A 17536-nucleotide genomic window follows, 5' to 3' on the forward strand; every position below is an offset into this window, starting at 1 on the left:
TTTTTTTTTTTAGTAAAAGGACATATTCTGACAAACTCAAATTGGGTAAATATGTATTTGATAATTATGAATGGTTTTCTAGAACAATTATTTCAGGGGCATTGGTGGCTCTGAAATCTAAAGTTTATATATTTCTAGTCCTGTGCTTTTATAGTCAAAAATCTCCATAAAACTATACATAATTGGTATTAGCAGAATAAAGGAGGCCATACATGTAGCAATTCTGATCTTTCCTGCTGAATAGTCAGAAGTGGAGGTAGAAACAATAGGAATTCTACCTCCACCTGCCGATTCAGCCTTGACCGCAGATTTTGTTCAGGCATCATTGTGAAATCTTTTAACCCGGCTGATCGGTGAGACGACTGATATCCGCAGCCTTTGCGATATCGGTCATCTCGTCAATCCGCCATACATGTACCAAATATTGTAGGAAACCTCGTTTCGATAAAAACCTTTTGACCCGGCTGATCGACAAGATGACCAATATCTGCAACCTTCGCGATATCGGTCATCTCGCCGATTCGCCATACATGCACCGAATATTGTACAAAATCATTGGTGCGTGTATGGCCACCATAAGTTCACCAAGTTTGAAATAATGTATTTAGAGCAATATATGAGTTGTCATAAAGTTGTCCCAATGATTTCATCAGGACAACTTCATATATATATATATATATATATATATATATATATATATAGCAAGACAATGAGCCGCACACGCAGGGACTTTTTTAGAAACCAAAAAATTTCTTTAATGAAAACGATCCAACGTTTCGAGCACCAACTGTGCTCTTCCTCAGGTTTTCCTCAGGTTTTGTCCCTGAGGAAGAGCACAGTTGGTGCTCGAAACGTTGGATCGTTTTCATTAAAGAAATTTTTTGGTTTCTAAAAAAGTCCCTGCGTGTGCGGCTCATTGTCTTGCTATATACATGGTTTTTGCAAGCACCTGGGGCATTTGATTACTATTAGGGTGTGCTCTGTTCTTTTCTGTATATATATATATATATATATATATATTGCTCTAAATACATTATTTCGAACTTGGTGAACTTAAGTGGAAAGCTGCCGAATGTGGAAAATTTGCCTAGGAGTTGGTTTGTGTATTTTGGTAAAATCACCTGGCAGTGAAGGTGTTAACAGAAAACCATACTAGATTTAGAAAATATGGTTATCTTAGTTCATCTAAGGTATATGTTAATTTATCATTCAATATAAAATATCAGTATTCTAACACAGTGGTCCCCAACCTTTTTTGCACCACGGACCGGTTTCAAGCAAGACAATTTTTTCCAAGGACTGTGGATGGGGGGGTGGCACAACTAGTGCATAGTATATAATTTAATTATTACATAATGTAAATGTAATTATTAAAAGTTATATTATCCACATTATTATTATTATTATTATTATTATTACATACAGCTTAGTAAAGGAACTTTGGTCCTTGTCCTGATCAGTAGAAAGCTTCCTGGGCTTCGCATAGCTGTTGTCATGGCTGAGTAACACATCGGGGAATTGGGATCAAAAGTAATTGGGACCAGAGGTGACCCGATTCAGCACAGCCCACGGCCCGTCACCGGTCCCCAGACCGGTGGTTGGGGACCCCTGTTCTAAGACAATCTTCTGAAATATGTCTGTAGTATTATTCCACAAGTGTTACACTTAAATATTTAAGTTGATTTTTAGTATGATAGACAGCAGTATTCTAAGTTAATCTGTATTTTGTCTATCATTTTAATTTTTGTTTTTTTAAATATTTTTATTTTTTGTTCTGCAAGTCTCAGGCTTGGGATTACAAATGCTATCTGGTTGATGGGGCTTAATTAATTTAGCAACCAAGAAGTGGTTTGGAGGTCAGAACAGAAGATCAATATGGGAAGACAAGAAAAAAAAGATAAAGATACAAATAAAAATAGAACTGAACAGACAAACTATTTTTATTACCAGGATAAGTGAACGCATCTGTTGCTAGCTTTAGCTAAACATGCAACTAAGAAAACCTAGTGATGGGAACTGGAAAGTTCCCTTTGCTCCTGGAGACTATAGTTTTTCACTGCAGAGCCAAAATAGAATTATACCAGGGAATATGATTGGCTTGAAGGATATGACAGTTCCTTTGATAAATGGGAGCTTGAGTTGAATGCCAGTATCAAATTCTTGTGTCCGTATGTAAAAATGTCTTAATTTCTGTGCCTCAGATAATACCTCGTATAATGTAAGTCCTATGGTGGAAGGAGTTTACTAAGCCAAAAATGATGAATACAGACTAAAAATAAAATATAATAACTGCAGCCCCACCTACAAAAAATAATTTTAGCATGCACCTCATAATTAGGCCTATCTACAATGTAATTCTATTACCATGACCAAAGATCAAGGTGATTCTAGAAGGTGAAACCTTTTATTGGCTAACTTAGATTATATTATAAAAGGAAAGCTTTATTTAATACTTAGGTGCCTGTTTCAGACATTTTAAGATGTGATCCTTAAAAAGATAAGTGAGCCAACTGAGAAAGCAAAATAGGAGCTGGAGATCAGAGAGTATAAAAAAGTTAAATATCCCACAACCACACACAGGCATATTTCTCACCCTTTCCAAATCTTGGCGGAGATGAGTGAAGAGCTGTAGTCTACGGATCAGAACGTCTTGTTCTTTCTTTGCCAAGTTATCTTCCTCATCCTTTTTTGGAGTGATGAGTGGTTCATTAAAGTTGGCTTTCCTCCTCAGCTTCCAGTACTGGTAAATATATTCAGTCATATCAAGAGGAATTTTCAGGGCCTGACTTATTTCTTGTACATCAACAAATGTATGAAACTCATCTTCAAGTTGCTGAAGCTTAAATTTCCGCTGGCTTCCATGTTTGGCATCCTGCTGTGAGACATCCAATAAGCGTAGACCATCCAAGCAAGTTGGGGAGGCTCCACATGTGCCTTTACCATCATTTACACTTTTGCAGAAATGGCTATTTTCTGGCTTCTTGGTAGAGCCGTGCTTTGGGCAGTATGATTTGAACTTTACTTCATCTTCTTCAGTAAGAATTGTCTTCATCTCCAAGCCATGATCAAAGGCACATGTGACATGAAATGCTGTACGGCAGTTCTTAATGGAACACTAAACAGAGAACAAAATAATTATAATGTTAGGAGATAGTGGATGATGTACGCAAAGTTTTATCAATGCCAAAAAAGCATTTTACCAAGCAAATTAACATGTTTCTAGAAGAAAACATTTTTGCACAAAATATAATTGTGTACTTATATTAGTAAATCACTACACTGATACACACATGAATAAGACAACTTTATAAATTGATTTATGCAGGAATTATGCAAAAGGTGAAAATCGAGATGCAATCAAGAAGATGATGTATACTCGGCAAAACACATTTTCCTACCAGGAGAACAAGGTAAATACACCTCAATCCACATCAGTAATTATGCTAACTCAAGCTTGCAAGAAGTGACATACCAAAGAAGGAAAGTATTTAATATGCATCGACCAATCTGCTGTAATGATATGTTGCCAAGTTAAGAAAAGCTTTATGGTGATCTCTTCTATAACACTAAAAAAATACAGTGAAACCATAATTTCACATACCCTATTAAGTTTCCTGCGTTTTACACTGTTTTTTGTGGTTCCACCAATATATATGCATAATGCATTTTGCTGATTTAACATTTTGCTGGATCAGTTCTAGCCTAATCCTTAGCCCTTTAATAAAGCAGTACATGTAAAGGAAAGCTAAATAAATATTGCTATATTTCAAAACAAGTTCCATAACATTGCTATGTGTATTTGCTAATGTGGCTGACCATGCAAGCTTTCCAGACCCTTAAATATACAGAGATTTTGCAATACCGGATACATTATTTCATAAAAATATAAAACCAACAATGTACTTTTCACTTTACAACTGGAGGTATGAAAATCAGTGGTACCTGAACCTTTTGATTTATATACCAAGGGAGGTTTAAGGAAACTGCGCAATAACCAGTTCATGAATGCAGTCCAAGAGAGCCAGAGAGAGCATTATTTACACGTGCAAGATGAAAGGGGGAGCTGCAAAAAGAAAACATCTTTTGCTTGATAAAATCTTTTTCTGAGTCGCTTAACAGCAGCAAAGTGCCAAAAGGGTTAAGTCACTTTTCAGCAGATAGAAGGTGGGGGAGAAACACAAAATCCAAAAACTCTGCAGTAAGCACTTTGCTTACAAGTCTAAATATCTGTGTTCACTTCCCGACAGCAAAGAGCATGAAAAACTAAGGGTAAAAAAAAAAACTGATGAAGTCAGAGCTGTACATTTATCTGTAAATAACAGAAACACCATTTAGCCTTATCAAGCCCTGGCAGCAGGAGTACAAGAAGGATCAACCCAGAGAAAGAAAAAAATCGGGAGGGAAAAAAAAAAAAAAAAAAAAGACAAGGAAAAGAAAGATTTCCCTTTGTAGAAACAACACTGCCTATAACGTGTAAAACTGTGTTTGTATGGAAGACCAGCGACCAGATTTGATGTAAACCTGTCATGTGCCAACAAGTTTCCTGAGTAATATTAAAAAGTTGGTAATTTAGTAAAAGGCCACTAGTGCTAGTACATATGTACAAGACAATCTTGGCTTATGTTTAAAGCCAACATGGAATTATAGTTTAAACAAAAAAAAAAAAAGCACTGAAAAAGTACTTAAATTCTAATTCATACTATAATGACAAAAGTTTTCCCGCTAAGGCTCTACCCATACAGCAATCAGGAAGCACAAAAAAAAGACACAAGACATTTATTAATTGAGTTTGTTTAGTTGAATACGTTACTATTCGTTAGTCAGAAATCAATAAACTGAAAAGATAAACATAAAAGACCGAATGAAGCAGGAGACAGCATGCTGCTCTACAAAAAAAGGTTACTGGAAAAAAACAAAAACCTGCAGAGTCCTGCGCAGAGATCAATACTACATGCCAATGCTCTCTATAACCATCTGTGCAAGAACTAATTTAAACATGGATATGTAAAATGATTAGATAATATCATCAACATAAAGCTTTCATTATTTATTTCCCCTGTATGATACTGAGCTGAGATATACTCACCCATCAGGCACATGAAGTGCATCAATTTATTTCATGTTTACATGCATTGTTCTGCTTACCATATTATGTAGCTTTTCCCTAATTCCTTTACATGATTGACTTGTATAAGGGATGAAAAAAAGAAACCTTTGTATTTCCTTAAAGGAATACTGTCAGGGAAAAACATGTTATTTTTACAAAACACATCAGTTAATAGAGCTTCTCCAACAGAAAGCCATTTTTCAAAAGAGCAGATTATTTTTATATTTCATTTTGAAATTTGACATGGGGCTAGACATGTCTTAGTTTCACAAGTGCCCTCAGTCATGTGACTTGTACTCAAACTTCTGTCACACTTTACTGGTGTACTGTGAGTTGGAGTGATGTCACCCCCTGCACTTGATCCCAGCTAAGATATACTGTAATTAATCCTTATAGGAGGCAAAACAATCCTATTGGGTTTAATTACTGCTTAAATTGTTTAGTAGACTTGAGGTATGGAGATCCAAATAACAGAAAGACCACTTATCCGGAAAACCCCAGGTCCCAAGCATTCTAGATAACAGGTCCCACACCTGTACCAGCAAAGCTAGGCTAACCAAAACTTAATCTGTCAATATATGCATTATTTATTTTTCTCAATCATTTTTAGGATACAACAGATTTCAAATGATCAGTTTCTTAGATTAATTAAGTTTATTACCAACATACCTTCCATGACTTTTCAAACTACCTGTGCAGGAAAATGACCACAAAGCATCTATTTTAAAAAGATTTGAGGACAGTGGGACAATGACTATAGACACTGCCCAGGTGACCACTGCCACTTTTACAAATATAAAACAATTGCACTGCAAGTCTTCTGCTGAACAACCAATGCTTTTCTTTTCGCTTCAAGCATACAGCTATACTTGCCTACACTTTTTATGCAACTAATCTTGGGTTAAGTCATGGCAACAAAACTCTTATTATAATGAACAACAGGAATATTCTGTGACATGAAAAACAGCAGCAATTATAAAACAGAAACACCAATCCAAGTTTAGGAGGTATAATCACACCTATCACCTACAGGTAATTCTCTCTCAAAACAAAGCAATGCAACTTGTGACACTATTTGCACAGTCTGTGCAGACACAAGGGCATAATTATCAAAGGACGAAGAGACAATTTGCCAAAATTCACCAGAATAGTACTCCCCAGGTATGTTCACACACACATAAAACTTCAGAGCTCTTTAAGCAAACTGTGGCAATCTGCCAATTCACCCTTTACTAATAACCCCAATATATTTATTTCAAAGTTCTCTATAGCTTATTCATTTATTTAATTTTTTGAAAGACTTGGATGTGTGGTGTAAAACATTTCCATCCTGTTTATTTCTGTGTGATTCATATTGTTTGTTACATTTTTTGCATATTACTTTTTATGGTTTATTAAGAAGCCATCAGAAAAAAAGTTATTTATTACCAACCTGTATGCAGGCCCCAAGTTTCTCATTGCACAAGCTACAAAACAATGCCCAACGGCTGCTTGGTATGTGAGACACTTTAGTAATGGGTTCCATCTTTTCTGGGCTGCCAATGCTCACCTATAAACAAAATTAATCACAACATTAAGTAGAAAATATGTCAAATACAAGCTGAACTCATGTTGACCATAGGTGTACACAGCCCCTTTTAAAGGAGAAATAACCCCCCCCCCCATCCACTAACAGGCTACCATCTTCTCTATCTTCGTGTTTTCCTCGGATCAGTTCAGCGACACAGAGCTTACTCAGTTGAAGATACGCCGGCATTACCTTCAACTGTGCATGCGTCAGCAAGCATTGTGTTGCCAAACTGATTCGTAGAAAACCCAAAGATATGGAAGATGACACCCGTTAGCTCAGCTGCACTATTTTGCATCTGTTTGGGTGGAAAAGGGAGGGAGCTCATAAACGGGCAGTGGATGGGGGCCTTTGTCTGGGGGGATTAGATCTTCTTTAAAGAATGTTTTTGATAAATTATTCAATATGAAGGACAGTGAGCTAAATATTTTCTTGGCCTAGTTAATTAAAAGAAAAGATACTATGAACTTCCTAAATATTTTTTGGTACAAAGTAAGAAAGAAGAAATCAACAGCTGCTGGCATCATTACTGTTTTTCCCGATATATTATACAAAAATGTTCACAATGTGAAAACTGCAATCATTCCTACCTCTGGAATCCAAAGAGCACAACTGACATGAACCCATTTTGTGCCACTACGTGTTGGCTTCATGGCTCCACCTTTCTTTGGACACAGCAAACATTTTGGCTGTACCCCCAAGGCACATGTACGACAAAGCCAACTTCCTTCAGGTACTTTCAATATTCCATAGCATGCCTATTAGAAATACATGTGTGTAAGAATAAGGCCTGTATGGTGATTTTAAATCTGGTGAAAAAAAAGTCAAGGGAAGAGTGCTCCACCCATTTTGGATTGGTTAGCATTAGCTATTTTCCATACAGAAAGGCATTTATAAAGTCATATGTTAGCTTTTCCTAATGTATAGTACATTTATTTGTTTCTGTTTGCTGTTTTGAAACAGCAGTGATGTAAATGAAGTAAATCAGCCCCTTTTTAGCTTTATTACAATCAGTCTAGACAATCAGTCTGGCCGTTTTAAGAACAAAGCTATGGTCAGAAGGCACTTTTCCCAAGAATGGGGGTGCCAGTATATGACTTCAAGCTTGTCACAACCTATTTTTTAAAATTAATGCACTTGTAAAGAATTATTACAAAGAATTGGCCCAGAAAATATCCATTGATATGGTCTTCTTCTTCCATTCTACTTTATTTAATGCCTTGGAGCATTCCTGCAAACTCCTTTGTATTTATAAGGTTTAGCAGAGTTACTCTGCAGGGAGGAAAGCCACCCTCGCCTTTCCTTTAATGGTGGTATTGGAGATCTCTCTCTCTCTCTCTGGGGGAGTACTAGTCCGCGGTGAAAAAATATAAATAAAATAAGATAAATATACTCCTTTTAATAACAATTACTTTACAAATAACACTAAAACAAATAATGTACATTGGAAAACTGCAACTACATTTTCTTCCATAATGGAAAACCATGAGACTCTTGTATGAGTTCCCCTTTAATGAAACAGGACGTCATCTAGTTAATTAACATGGCATGGGTATTTTTATTAAAAGTAGAACATAATGATGATTTGTATTTTGGTACAATTGATTTAATAGATTTTTATACACTAGTGGATATTTCAAGTACATACGAATGCTATCTAAGGCACATAATATACCAACCTGGTGTACACAAATGTTACATTTGTCACAGAAAACCATTTCATTGCCATCTTCTCCATCCGGAGACTGGCACACGTCACATACAACATCCTCATCATACTCTATGCCCAGACCTTCTTCAGTCTCAATTGCATGGTTCATTTTGTCATAACACTTCTTCTCAAATTCCTCCAAAACTCGTTCCATACTGTACTCGTCTAGTTGTTGCATGCCTAGAAGTACAGGAGACCGCATACAGAGTATTGAAAGATTTAAATAATATCTAAGCGATTGCTGACCTATGCCAAATCAGCTTTTGTTAAGCTACGGACCACAAATGGCTGCTGCTTAATGTATCCTAAGATGATTTATCATAAGCTATTTATTAAAGCTACAGTCCTAAAAAAGAAACACCTTTTTAACTTATATGTGTAAAAAAAAAAATAGTGAATTACAAAAAAGAAAATTGGTTTTCTACTTTACAACAAGCAACATGAAAAAAAGAATTCTAAGGCCCAACATACCCATTTCTTTGAATTCTTCATTAATTAGCTCCAACCAGGCAACATCCATCTCATCCAAGTCATAACGACATACAGCATCTGCAAGAGTTTGGATGTCAACATATCCCAACTCTGGAGGCTCTGATCCAGATGACCGGATATATTTACGAGGTCTAGTGAAGGTGACTACTTTATCTTTTTCAGCTATTTCCCTATTACAGAAAGCAAAAATACATCTGTTACAAATGTGAAAAATGAAACAGTCTTGGTAACCAGCCCTAGGGTTGGTGACCAACTGACTAACCCAAGTGTGTCTTATCTAAAGTGTAAACGAGGTAATGCATTAGGTTTATGTTAAACAGAAGGATAAGCAGCTGATTGTAGTGACAAAAGGTGGACATACACTGGCAGAATTAAGCCGCTGATTCGGGTCCTTCAGACCAATTTGGCAGCTTATCTGTCTGTGTTTGGGGCCCTCCAACAGGCCTCCCTGACTGATATCTGGCCAAAAATTGGTCAGATGTTGATTAGGCAGGCTTGATTTTTCTGTCAGATTGAGGACCACATCAATTCATTGAGGGAGTCCTTGCTTCAACTTTTCGCATCCCCTTCATTGTAATGCGATTGTTTGGCCCTAGGGCCCAAGATGCACTAGCCCACCCAAGGTGGGCACATCAAGAGGAAGAGAATCTTTCTGTGTATGGCCACTTTAAGACTAATGTTGTATGGTGCAGTTTATCAATCAGTGCAAAAATGCCTGTGAAAAAATTCCTGTATCAGTCTGAACAGCAAGTACAGGCAGTGCTTACATGGGATAGATTTCTTTCTGAAATCAATGTACACAGTGAAAGGGACTTGCTGTTAGTAGAGACAGGGGTTTTCCTACAGGTGAAGGAAATTAGTCAGAAAACAATGACACATTTTATCCAGTGAAAAATTACAGCTTCTACTATCCCAGTTTGACTTTGGACCGGTTATACTAAACCATGAAAGGTTTCAATGTAAGTGTGATGCTACCATGAACAAGCTGTTTGTATTAACAACACATATAGGCTTAAACTCAATTTTTTGCTGTTTATGTTTGAGATGTACGTTAAACTACAAAATATCTAATGGTAACAGACAATGCGTAAGATTACCCAAAGAAAAGTCACAGATTCAAAGACAAAAAAAACAATTATAAAAAGGGATCCATACCACAGTCATCCAGAGAATTTTTTTTACAATGTAGTGTATCTCTTACAACAATTTTGACTAACCCAAGAAACTTATACTATATACTTTTAATCCCTTGCATGTTTCTCTCAGCAGTTCTGTAAATTTGTAAGTCTGTAATGGCTGTAAAAAATATTCTTTTAACCTGCGGGTTGGTTACAGTGTAAGAAAAAAAAAAGTAAATGCATGCAGGTAAACAACTGCTGGATCTCTACAGGAGTTCCCTTAACAAATAGTAAACTGAAATAATTCATAAGAAGCAAAACTAAAGTTTCTTCCCACAAATTCCCAAAACTACTTGTTGAAATCATCATTTCACAGTGTGCAAGCACTCAAAGCTCACCCAATGCTGCTTCATGTCAAGGAATTAACAATTAATTTTCTCCTAACAAACCCCAGAGGTGTACAAACCCCATGAAACCAATTTGTATCTAACTGTACAGGGGGAAGAGTTTGCTTGGACTGTGAATTCTTTTATGACTGTGAATATAAAATTATGCTTGGTTATTTCATGCTTTAAGGCAGAATTTAGAACTTAAAATGCACAAAACATCAAGACTTACACACTATCAATTTAAACTAAGATACAAGACACAATCGTCTCTCCTCATTACTAATTAACAGCCCCACCCAGAGCCTAAGGAACTTGCATCTATAAAATTTATTAACCCTATAGGATGTGGCAGCAGTTAAATCCCCTTTATTTCTTATCATCATTTCCTGCTGTAGAGAACAGGAAACAGCCTGCCTATGCAAACCTAACACTAGTGCCTAAACTTCCAAAAAACAAAAAAGTACTTAGTAAGAAAACAATCCAATTCAATTTCAATCAATCAATGATGGTGAATGCGGGACTAAGGCTAGGGCCACAGTGGCAAATTATCAGATTTTTGGTCCTCGGGCCAAATGATGGTACTGCAACAACGGGAATAGGAGTTGTGCAGTGAATACTGCATTGTGAGCTGATGCAGTCCCCACTCAGATGGAAAAAAATCAATCCTGCCCAATCGACACTTGGCTAATTGCTTGAATAGGCCAGTCCAGGGTCCCCCCCCTACATGGGCAGATGAGCTGCCAAATCATTCTGGAGAACCTGAATCGGCAACTTAGCAATGTTTAATTTGGTTTCTTTCTTAAACTCATGATTCAAGGCCAAGTAGGTAGCTTATTTAGCCCTTGAGAGGGTCTGCCTGGCCATCATCTGGTTCAAATCGCATAAAGCTCTCACATGGCTGGCCAAAAATCTGCTTATTTGGTGACCTGACCAAACAAGGATCTCTTTAACTGCATGGTCATTGGGGGGGAAGGGGGACAAATCTTGTATATTTGATGTCTTGATATTTAAAGGGATAGTTTATCTTTAAATTAAAGGGGACATATACTATAATTTTTCATGGTGGATTAATATATGCTGTGTAATGTAAAATAGAAGAAATAATGTTTTTTTTTTTTTTTTTTTAATACCTTTCGGGTCAAATTAAGTTCTATGGGGCAGGGACCTCTATCCTCTTGTCTCTGATTCTTAACTTATCGCAACCATACCTTGTATTTTTTATCATATATCTATTATTGTGATGACCCCCCTGAGAAGTACATTATTCATCAACACCTCCTAAAATTAAAGTTCTCCTAAGGGAGACTGAAAGGACATGTCCAGCCCTCATTTCAGCATAGACACTAAGCAGAGAGGGTCTCTCTGTAGCTCTAGTATAATTATGTTTTTAGCAGGTAAAACATTTTTAGAATCCTTTTTTCACAGAAGCACTATTCAATTTAGAATAAGGGAAATATAGTTTTAGTATAAAGTGCTATTCTGAAGAATTTTGCAATTTGTCATTTGTTTAACTTTTCCTTCAGAAGCTCTCCAGTTTATGTAGCTGTAGCTACCTGGTCTGTCCAGTTTTTTGTTTTCTTTTAATTATAATTTCAATGAATTTACCTTTAGGAAAGTGCATTTACCTATAACATTCAGGCAGTGATTTTAATGAAATATTGGTGATAAACAGGAGAGAGTCTCACAGACCAATACATTCTATGTCTAGTTGACATAATGCACTTTGCTTGTTTTTATGTACTTGGGCAAATAAAATACAATTTTTTCACGATTTACATCTTCAGTGTGCTACTGGATTTTTTTGCTGTTGGATATTGACCCCCATGCAAGGTGAGGTTCTTCCAGTATTTGCACCTGATACCCGTTTGGGTAAGTTAACAGAGGGTTGAGCTCCCCAATACTGCTATTATTAGTTGACATAATGCAGGCATTTTTTTCATAGAGCTTATCAAGTCATAATGTTACATATACAAAAGGTGCTCTAAAAAAAATATTTCAAGACCCTTACCTGGCAACCGTCTCAGGAATAAACTCTGGGTTCACAGGTACCTGTACCCCCTTTTCCCACTCCTGGCGCCATGGGTCAGCCAGCACATAAAAATCCTCAGGGTTTAGCTGGTAGGAATCATGCAGTTTCATTGCTGTGATCAGATCTGTTCTGAACACCTGGAAGGAGACACTAGAATATCAACCTAACCCAAAATTGAACCATATGCAAACAGTTTGCATTGAGGCTTGTTCCTTATACAACTGTGGCTAAGGCTAACACATTCCTCCAGTGTATAAGCTAAAATCTTTTTTTAAAAGAAAAAAAAACACTTTTAGGACAAGACCCAGGAACAGAACTTATAATTATAATTACTATTTTTATTACTCAACAGTTTTAATATATTAGATTATTCAAATAATCAATATTTGTTAAATGCAAAAATCCAGAGGAAAAAATCTGAGAAAATACAGCAATCATCCATTGCGTATTTTTCAATTTTTTTTTGTCCCAGAACTTACCTGCCGTTGGATTTTTTCCATTGATTTTAATAGATTATGCAAAGACTTTAGTGGTGTAAAATAATGGCTTCAAATTTACTTAACACAGCTTTTGAAACTCTAACTCTAACCTGAGCAGGAATACCCTTTCATGCAGCTGGCTTTCTGCATCCCCCCGACATTTTTTTCATGAATAAGAATGGTTTCTTCTGGGCTACAACAATAACTTTCTGCTTACAATTCAAAGAATATTTAAACCCTAAATTCTGCCTCACCCAAACGTCATCAATTATACCAGGGCTGTGGAGTCGGAGGCAATTTTGGGTACCTGGAGTCGGAGTCGGCAAAAAATGAACCGACTCCGACTCCGACTAAATTTAAATGGGAATAAAAAAAAAAAATAAAGCAAGTTTAAATGTCCCAATTCACAAACAGTCATAATTACTGTATATACTCAAGTATAAGCCTAGTTTTTCAGCACCCAAAATTTGCTGAAAAAGTCATCCTCGGCTTATACTCGAGTCAGGTGCCATGGGTCCCTCCAGACTAGCACCCTCTGTCCTTTGTGTGCAAATTAGGCCACCCACAACCAGACCCTCCAGTGCCTGTTGTTTTTGTTGACTCTCTTCTCCACTTACAGAGCTAGTGTTTTTCTTTGAAATAAATATTTAAAAACATATACCCCACTGATGCCTCAATTAATGTAATTTTATTGGTATTTATTTTGATTATTGAAACTTGGCAGTAGCGACTGCATTTCCCACCCTAGGCTTATAAAACTCGAGTCGATACGTTTTTCCAGTTTTCTTAGGTAAAATAAGGTACCTCGGCTTATATTCGGATCTGCTTATACTGGAATATATACGGTAATTACTTCTCTGCTATAAGAATAAAGCCCAATGCACGCAGTGCATAAACGAACACGTTGAGTGACCATGAAGCATATTTTTCATTGACTGTATGAATGTATAAAATACATTAGCATATTAAAAACAGAGGAGTCGGAGTCGTGGAGTCGGAAGTATCAGAAACTGAGGAGTCGGAGAATTTATCTACCGACTCCACAGCCCTGGATATATCCCCTTCCTTTGCCATCATTGCCACATTTTGCCAATAGCAGCTTTCACCTAGCAGCTATTCTCCCTTGAACGCATCAAAACTGATGTTTACATCAGCAAACAGCACATGTCTGCAAAGACGTTTATTCACTGTAAAGTTCATGCAATCAAGATTGCAAGCTTACACAAGCATAACTTACTTTGACAAAATGTCACTGTATGGTTAAGCTGAGCTCAGGAGAGGAGGTTAAAAGGAAAAATAAGAGCATACAACTAGAACAGAGTTTTTATAGGTTCCAATGCCATCTTTTCATTGGTGGCTAGGTTGGAGTGGGCAAGTTCAGTATCTGAGCTGAGAAGATTTTGCCTTTACTTGGAAGTGAGTATGCCCTGTAGCCAACAGTCAAAGTTAATTCTCAAGGGGGTTAGAGGAAAAGAAGGAATCCTAAGTGATTAAAGGAAAAGTAACACAAAACATTGTAAGTAAAAACATTAATTCTACCCTGCACTAACACAGTAGCACTCTCCTGCACCTTACTAAAACTCTGCTTCCGGTCTCCTCAAAAAGGTGAAATGGCAGCTGTGTAATTTATGTCTGTAAGAGCTTTGAGCAGTGAAGAGTATGCGGATTAGTGGGGGGGGGGGGGGGGGGGGGGGGCGGTTTTCTGTAGTCCTAAAATTTATAGCTGACCTGCGTGCTGCCATTATTGCTCACAGCATTTACAGATATAAATCAGTCTGACAGGATGAAAAATCCTCTGAGCAGCAACAACTGTTTTTTGCTACTTGCTGGGGCTAGGACGAGAAGTTGAGCGCCACATGTTGGACCCTGCACAGTGAGTGTCGCCCTTTAGAGTATTTCGGAAGCAGAATTTTCACAAAGTATTTTTAATAAAGCATTTAAAACAATAAACATTGTGCAGGATAGAGCTAGTATTAGTGCAGGGTAGAATTGATTTTTTTACTTTTTTTAGTGTTACTTTTGCTTTAAGGGTATGCTGCAGCCTTACTATTAACCTTTAAACAACTGGAGTGGCAAGTGTTTAAAGATTTTAAAGAAGCTGTTCACAGATTACATTTTTGTAGGGATTTTACATGTCCTTTAACCATTTTACTGCCAGCTGTTTTGGTCAAAGCGGAACTTGTATTGCCAGACAGTTTTTGAACATTTTGCACTGTTTCACTTTAGGGGCCTTTCCTCGGGGGGACTTTTAGTTTACCCAGGAAAACAATATATCGTTTTTTTCAGAACAACCTAAGTTTTCAAAATATGGTAGAATTTTTGTGTAATTCCAATTCTGTAACAAGATATAGGCTTCTAAATGTCTAAAAATGCAAAAAAAAAATCTAATTTTCCATAATATAAACACACATACTAGAAATAAAAATTATTTTATGCATGAATATACAACTGATTTGGAAAGTCCCATGTCTCCTGAACGTGCCAATACCAAATATATATAGTTTTATGGAGATTTGTCACTTGTATAGGTCAAAAATTCCCAGCAGTACACTACCAAATTTTAAAAGCACTGCTCCAGAAAGCTGCATACTTTAGATTTCAAGGACAAAATTTCCACTAACAGAAGGTTTATCCCAGAAAATTGTACATTTTTGGAAAGAACAGATTCTGGGGAATACAGAATAGGCACAACTGTCTGTCTACTCCAAACTATCAAGTCGCAATGCTTTCCTAAAGTTATTGGTTTTTATCAAAATTTGTGATTTTTTTTTTTTTAAAATTGCTTCAAAGCTTCCAGTCTATAGTATCTTATCTCCTACAGGTCATAAAGTAACCAAATAAAACACCCTAAATATGAACGCCAGGGGTCCACTGAACAGTTTGATGCCCAATATGTATAGGTTTAGCTAAGTATGTGGCATGTAGGGGGCCCCAATGTGAACATACCCCCATATGATCTATCATTTCTGTCATTTCAGCTCCTGCAAAATCCACACATTTACATAATTATATGTGGGATAAAGCTACAAAAAAGTACGCTCACCCCAGAAAGTCATATATTTTTGGAAAGTACAAATTCCCCCAAATCTAAAATGGGTACCCATGTCTTTCTACTCCAAAGTACCAAGCCGCACAGCTTTTCTAAATTAGCAATTTTGATGACATTGCCAAAAATCCCCTCAAAGCTTCCACTTTGCAGCATCTTATCTCCCACATAGTGTTAGGTACCAAGATAAAACACCCCGAATTTGAACACCAGGGGTCCACTGAACAGTTTGATGCCCAATATGTATAGGTTTACCTAAGTATTTGGCATGTAGGGGCCCCAAGTGTGAACATACCCCCAAATGATCTATCATTTCAGCTCCTGCAAAATCAACACATTTACATCCTTTATGTGGCATAATGCTACAAAAAAAGTACGTTCACCCCAGAAAGCCATATATTTTTGGAAAGTACACATCCCCCCGAATCTATAATGGGTAAACATTTCTTCTTGCTTCAAAGTACCAAGCTGTAAAGCTTTCCTAAGTTTGCAGATTTATATGACATTTTGAAAATCGCATAAAAATGTTGCAATTTGCCGCATTTATCTCTCACAATTTCTTGATAAAGATCAGATAAAGACAAATCACCCCAAATAGGAACACCTATGGTCTACTGAACAGTTTGATGCCCAATATGCATAGATATACCAAAGTCTGCGGTATGTACTGAACTCAAAATGAAAATAGCGCATAAGGATTTCTCGCCTGCCAGCTCAGCTTTTGCACACAGAGCCCCGTCAGTGTATTATGTGCCGAAACTTCCCCTAACTATACAGTGACCCCCACAAAGCCATATATTTTTGGAAAGTACGCATTCTGACAAATCCAACAAGGATAAAGAGTCCTTTCTACACCAAAGTACCAATCTGCAGAGCTTTCCTAAAGTTATTGGTTTTTATGACATTTCAGAAAATCACCTAAAAATGTTGCAATTTGCCACATTTATCTCACACAATTTCTTGCGTACAAAGGCAAATCACCCCAAATAGGAACACCTAAGGTCTACTGAACAGTTTGATGCCCAATATGCATAGATATACCAAAGTCTGCGGTATGTACTGACCCCAAAACGAAAATAGCGCGTAAGGATTTCTCGCCTGCCAACTCAGCTTTTGCACACAGAGCCCCCTGACAGCGTATTATGTGCAGTTACCCATTCTGATGAATTCAAAATAGGTAAAGTTATTTTTGTACACCAAAGTTACACCTGGCAAAGCTACGCTAAAAACAGATTAGGAACACTTATACAGGGATAAAATGCGATAAAACCACAAAAATTGTGCAAATCAGTGAAACAACAAAATAAGTCACATGACAGTGTAATTAGTGGTCAGAATATCTGATCCAATAGTCATGCTGTCAAAATAAACAGTTTTTAGGTAAAAGAAACTAAAAACAAAGTGGTAAAATGAAAAAAAAAAAAAAAAACAAAGTGTTTGTGTATACATGTGTGTACATGTGTAAAAGTTGTGTGATAGTGTGTAAGTGTGTATATGAGTGTAAATAAGTGTATAAAAGTGTGAAAAATGAAAAAAAAAAACTGCTAAAATGTGTGCTGTGTGTGTAAATGTGTGTAAGTGTGTATAAATGTTTGTAA

The 17536-nt window shown here is 36.8% G+C and overlaps 1 protein-coding gene across 1 annotated transcript in view; it reads right to left on the minus strand.

Moving 5' to 3' along the window:
* The window catches only part of jade1 (jade family PHD finger 1), a 49024-nt gene that overhangs the window by 9627 nt on the left and 21861 nt on the right, over window positions 1-17536 (minus strand). Inside the window, 6 exon segments of the mRNA NM_001097238.2 lie at window positions 2594-3115; window positions 6540-6656; window positions 7265-7432; window positions 8354-8565; window positions 8857-9047; window positions 12393-12550. Coding sequence (NP_001090707.2) covers window positions 2594-3115; window positions 6540-6656; window positions 7265-7432; window positions 8354-8565; window positions 8857-9047; window positions 12393-12550 — 1368 coding nt within the window.

The sequence above is a fragment of the Xenopus tropicalis genome, chromosome 1 (genome assembly GCF_000004195.4).
Source record: "Xenopus tropicalis strain Nigerian chromosome 1, UCB_Xtro_10.0, whole genome shotgun sequence".
NCBI lineage: Eukaryota > Metazoa > Chordata > Amphibia > Anura > Pipidae > Xenopus > Xenopus tropicalis.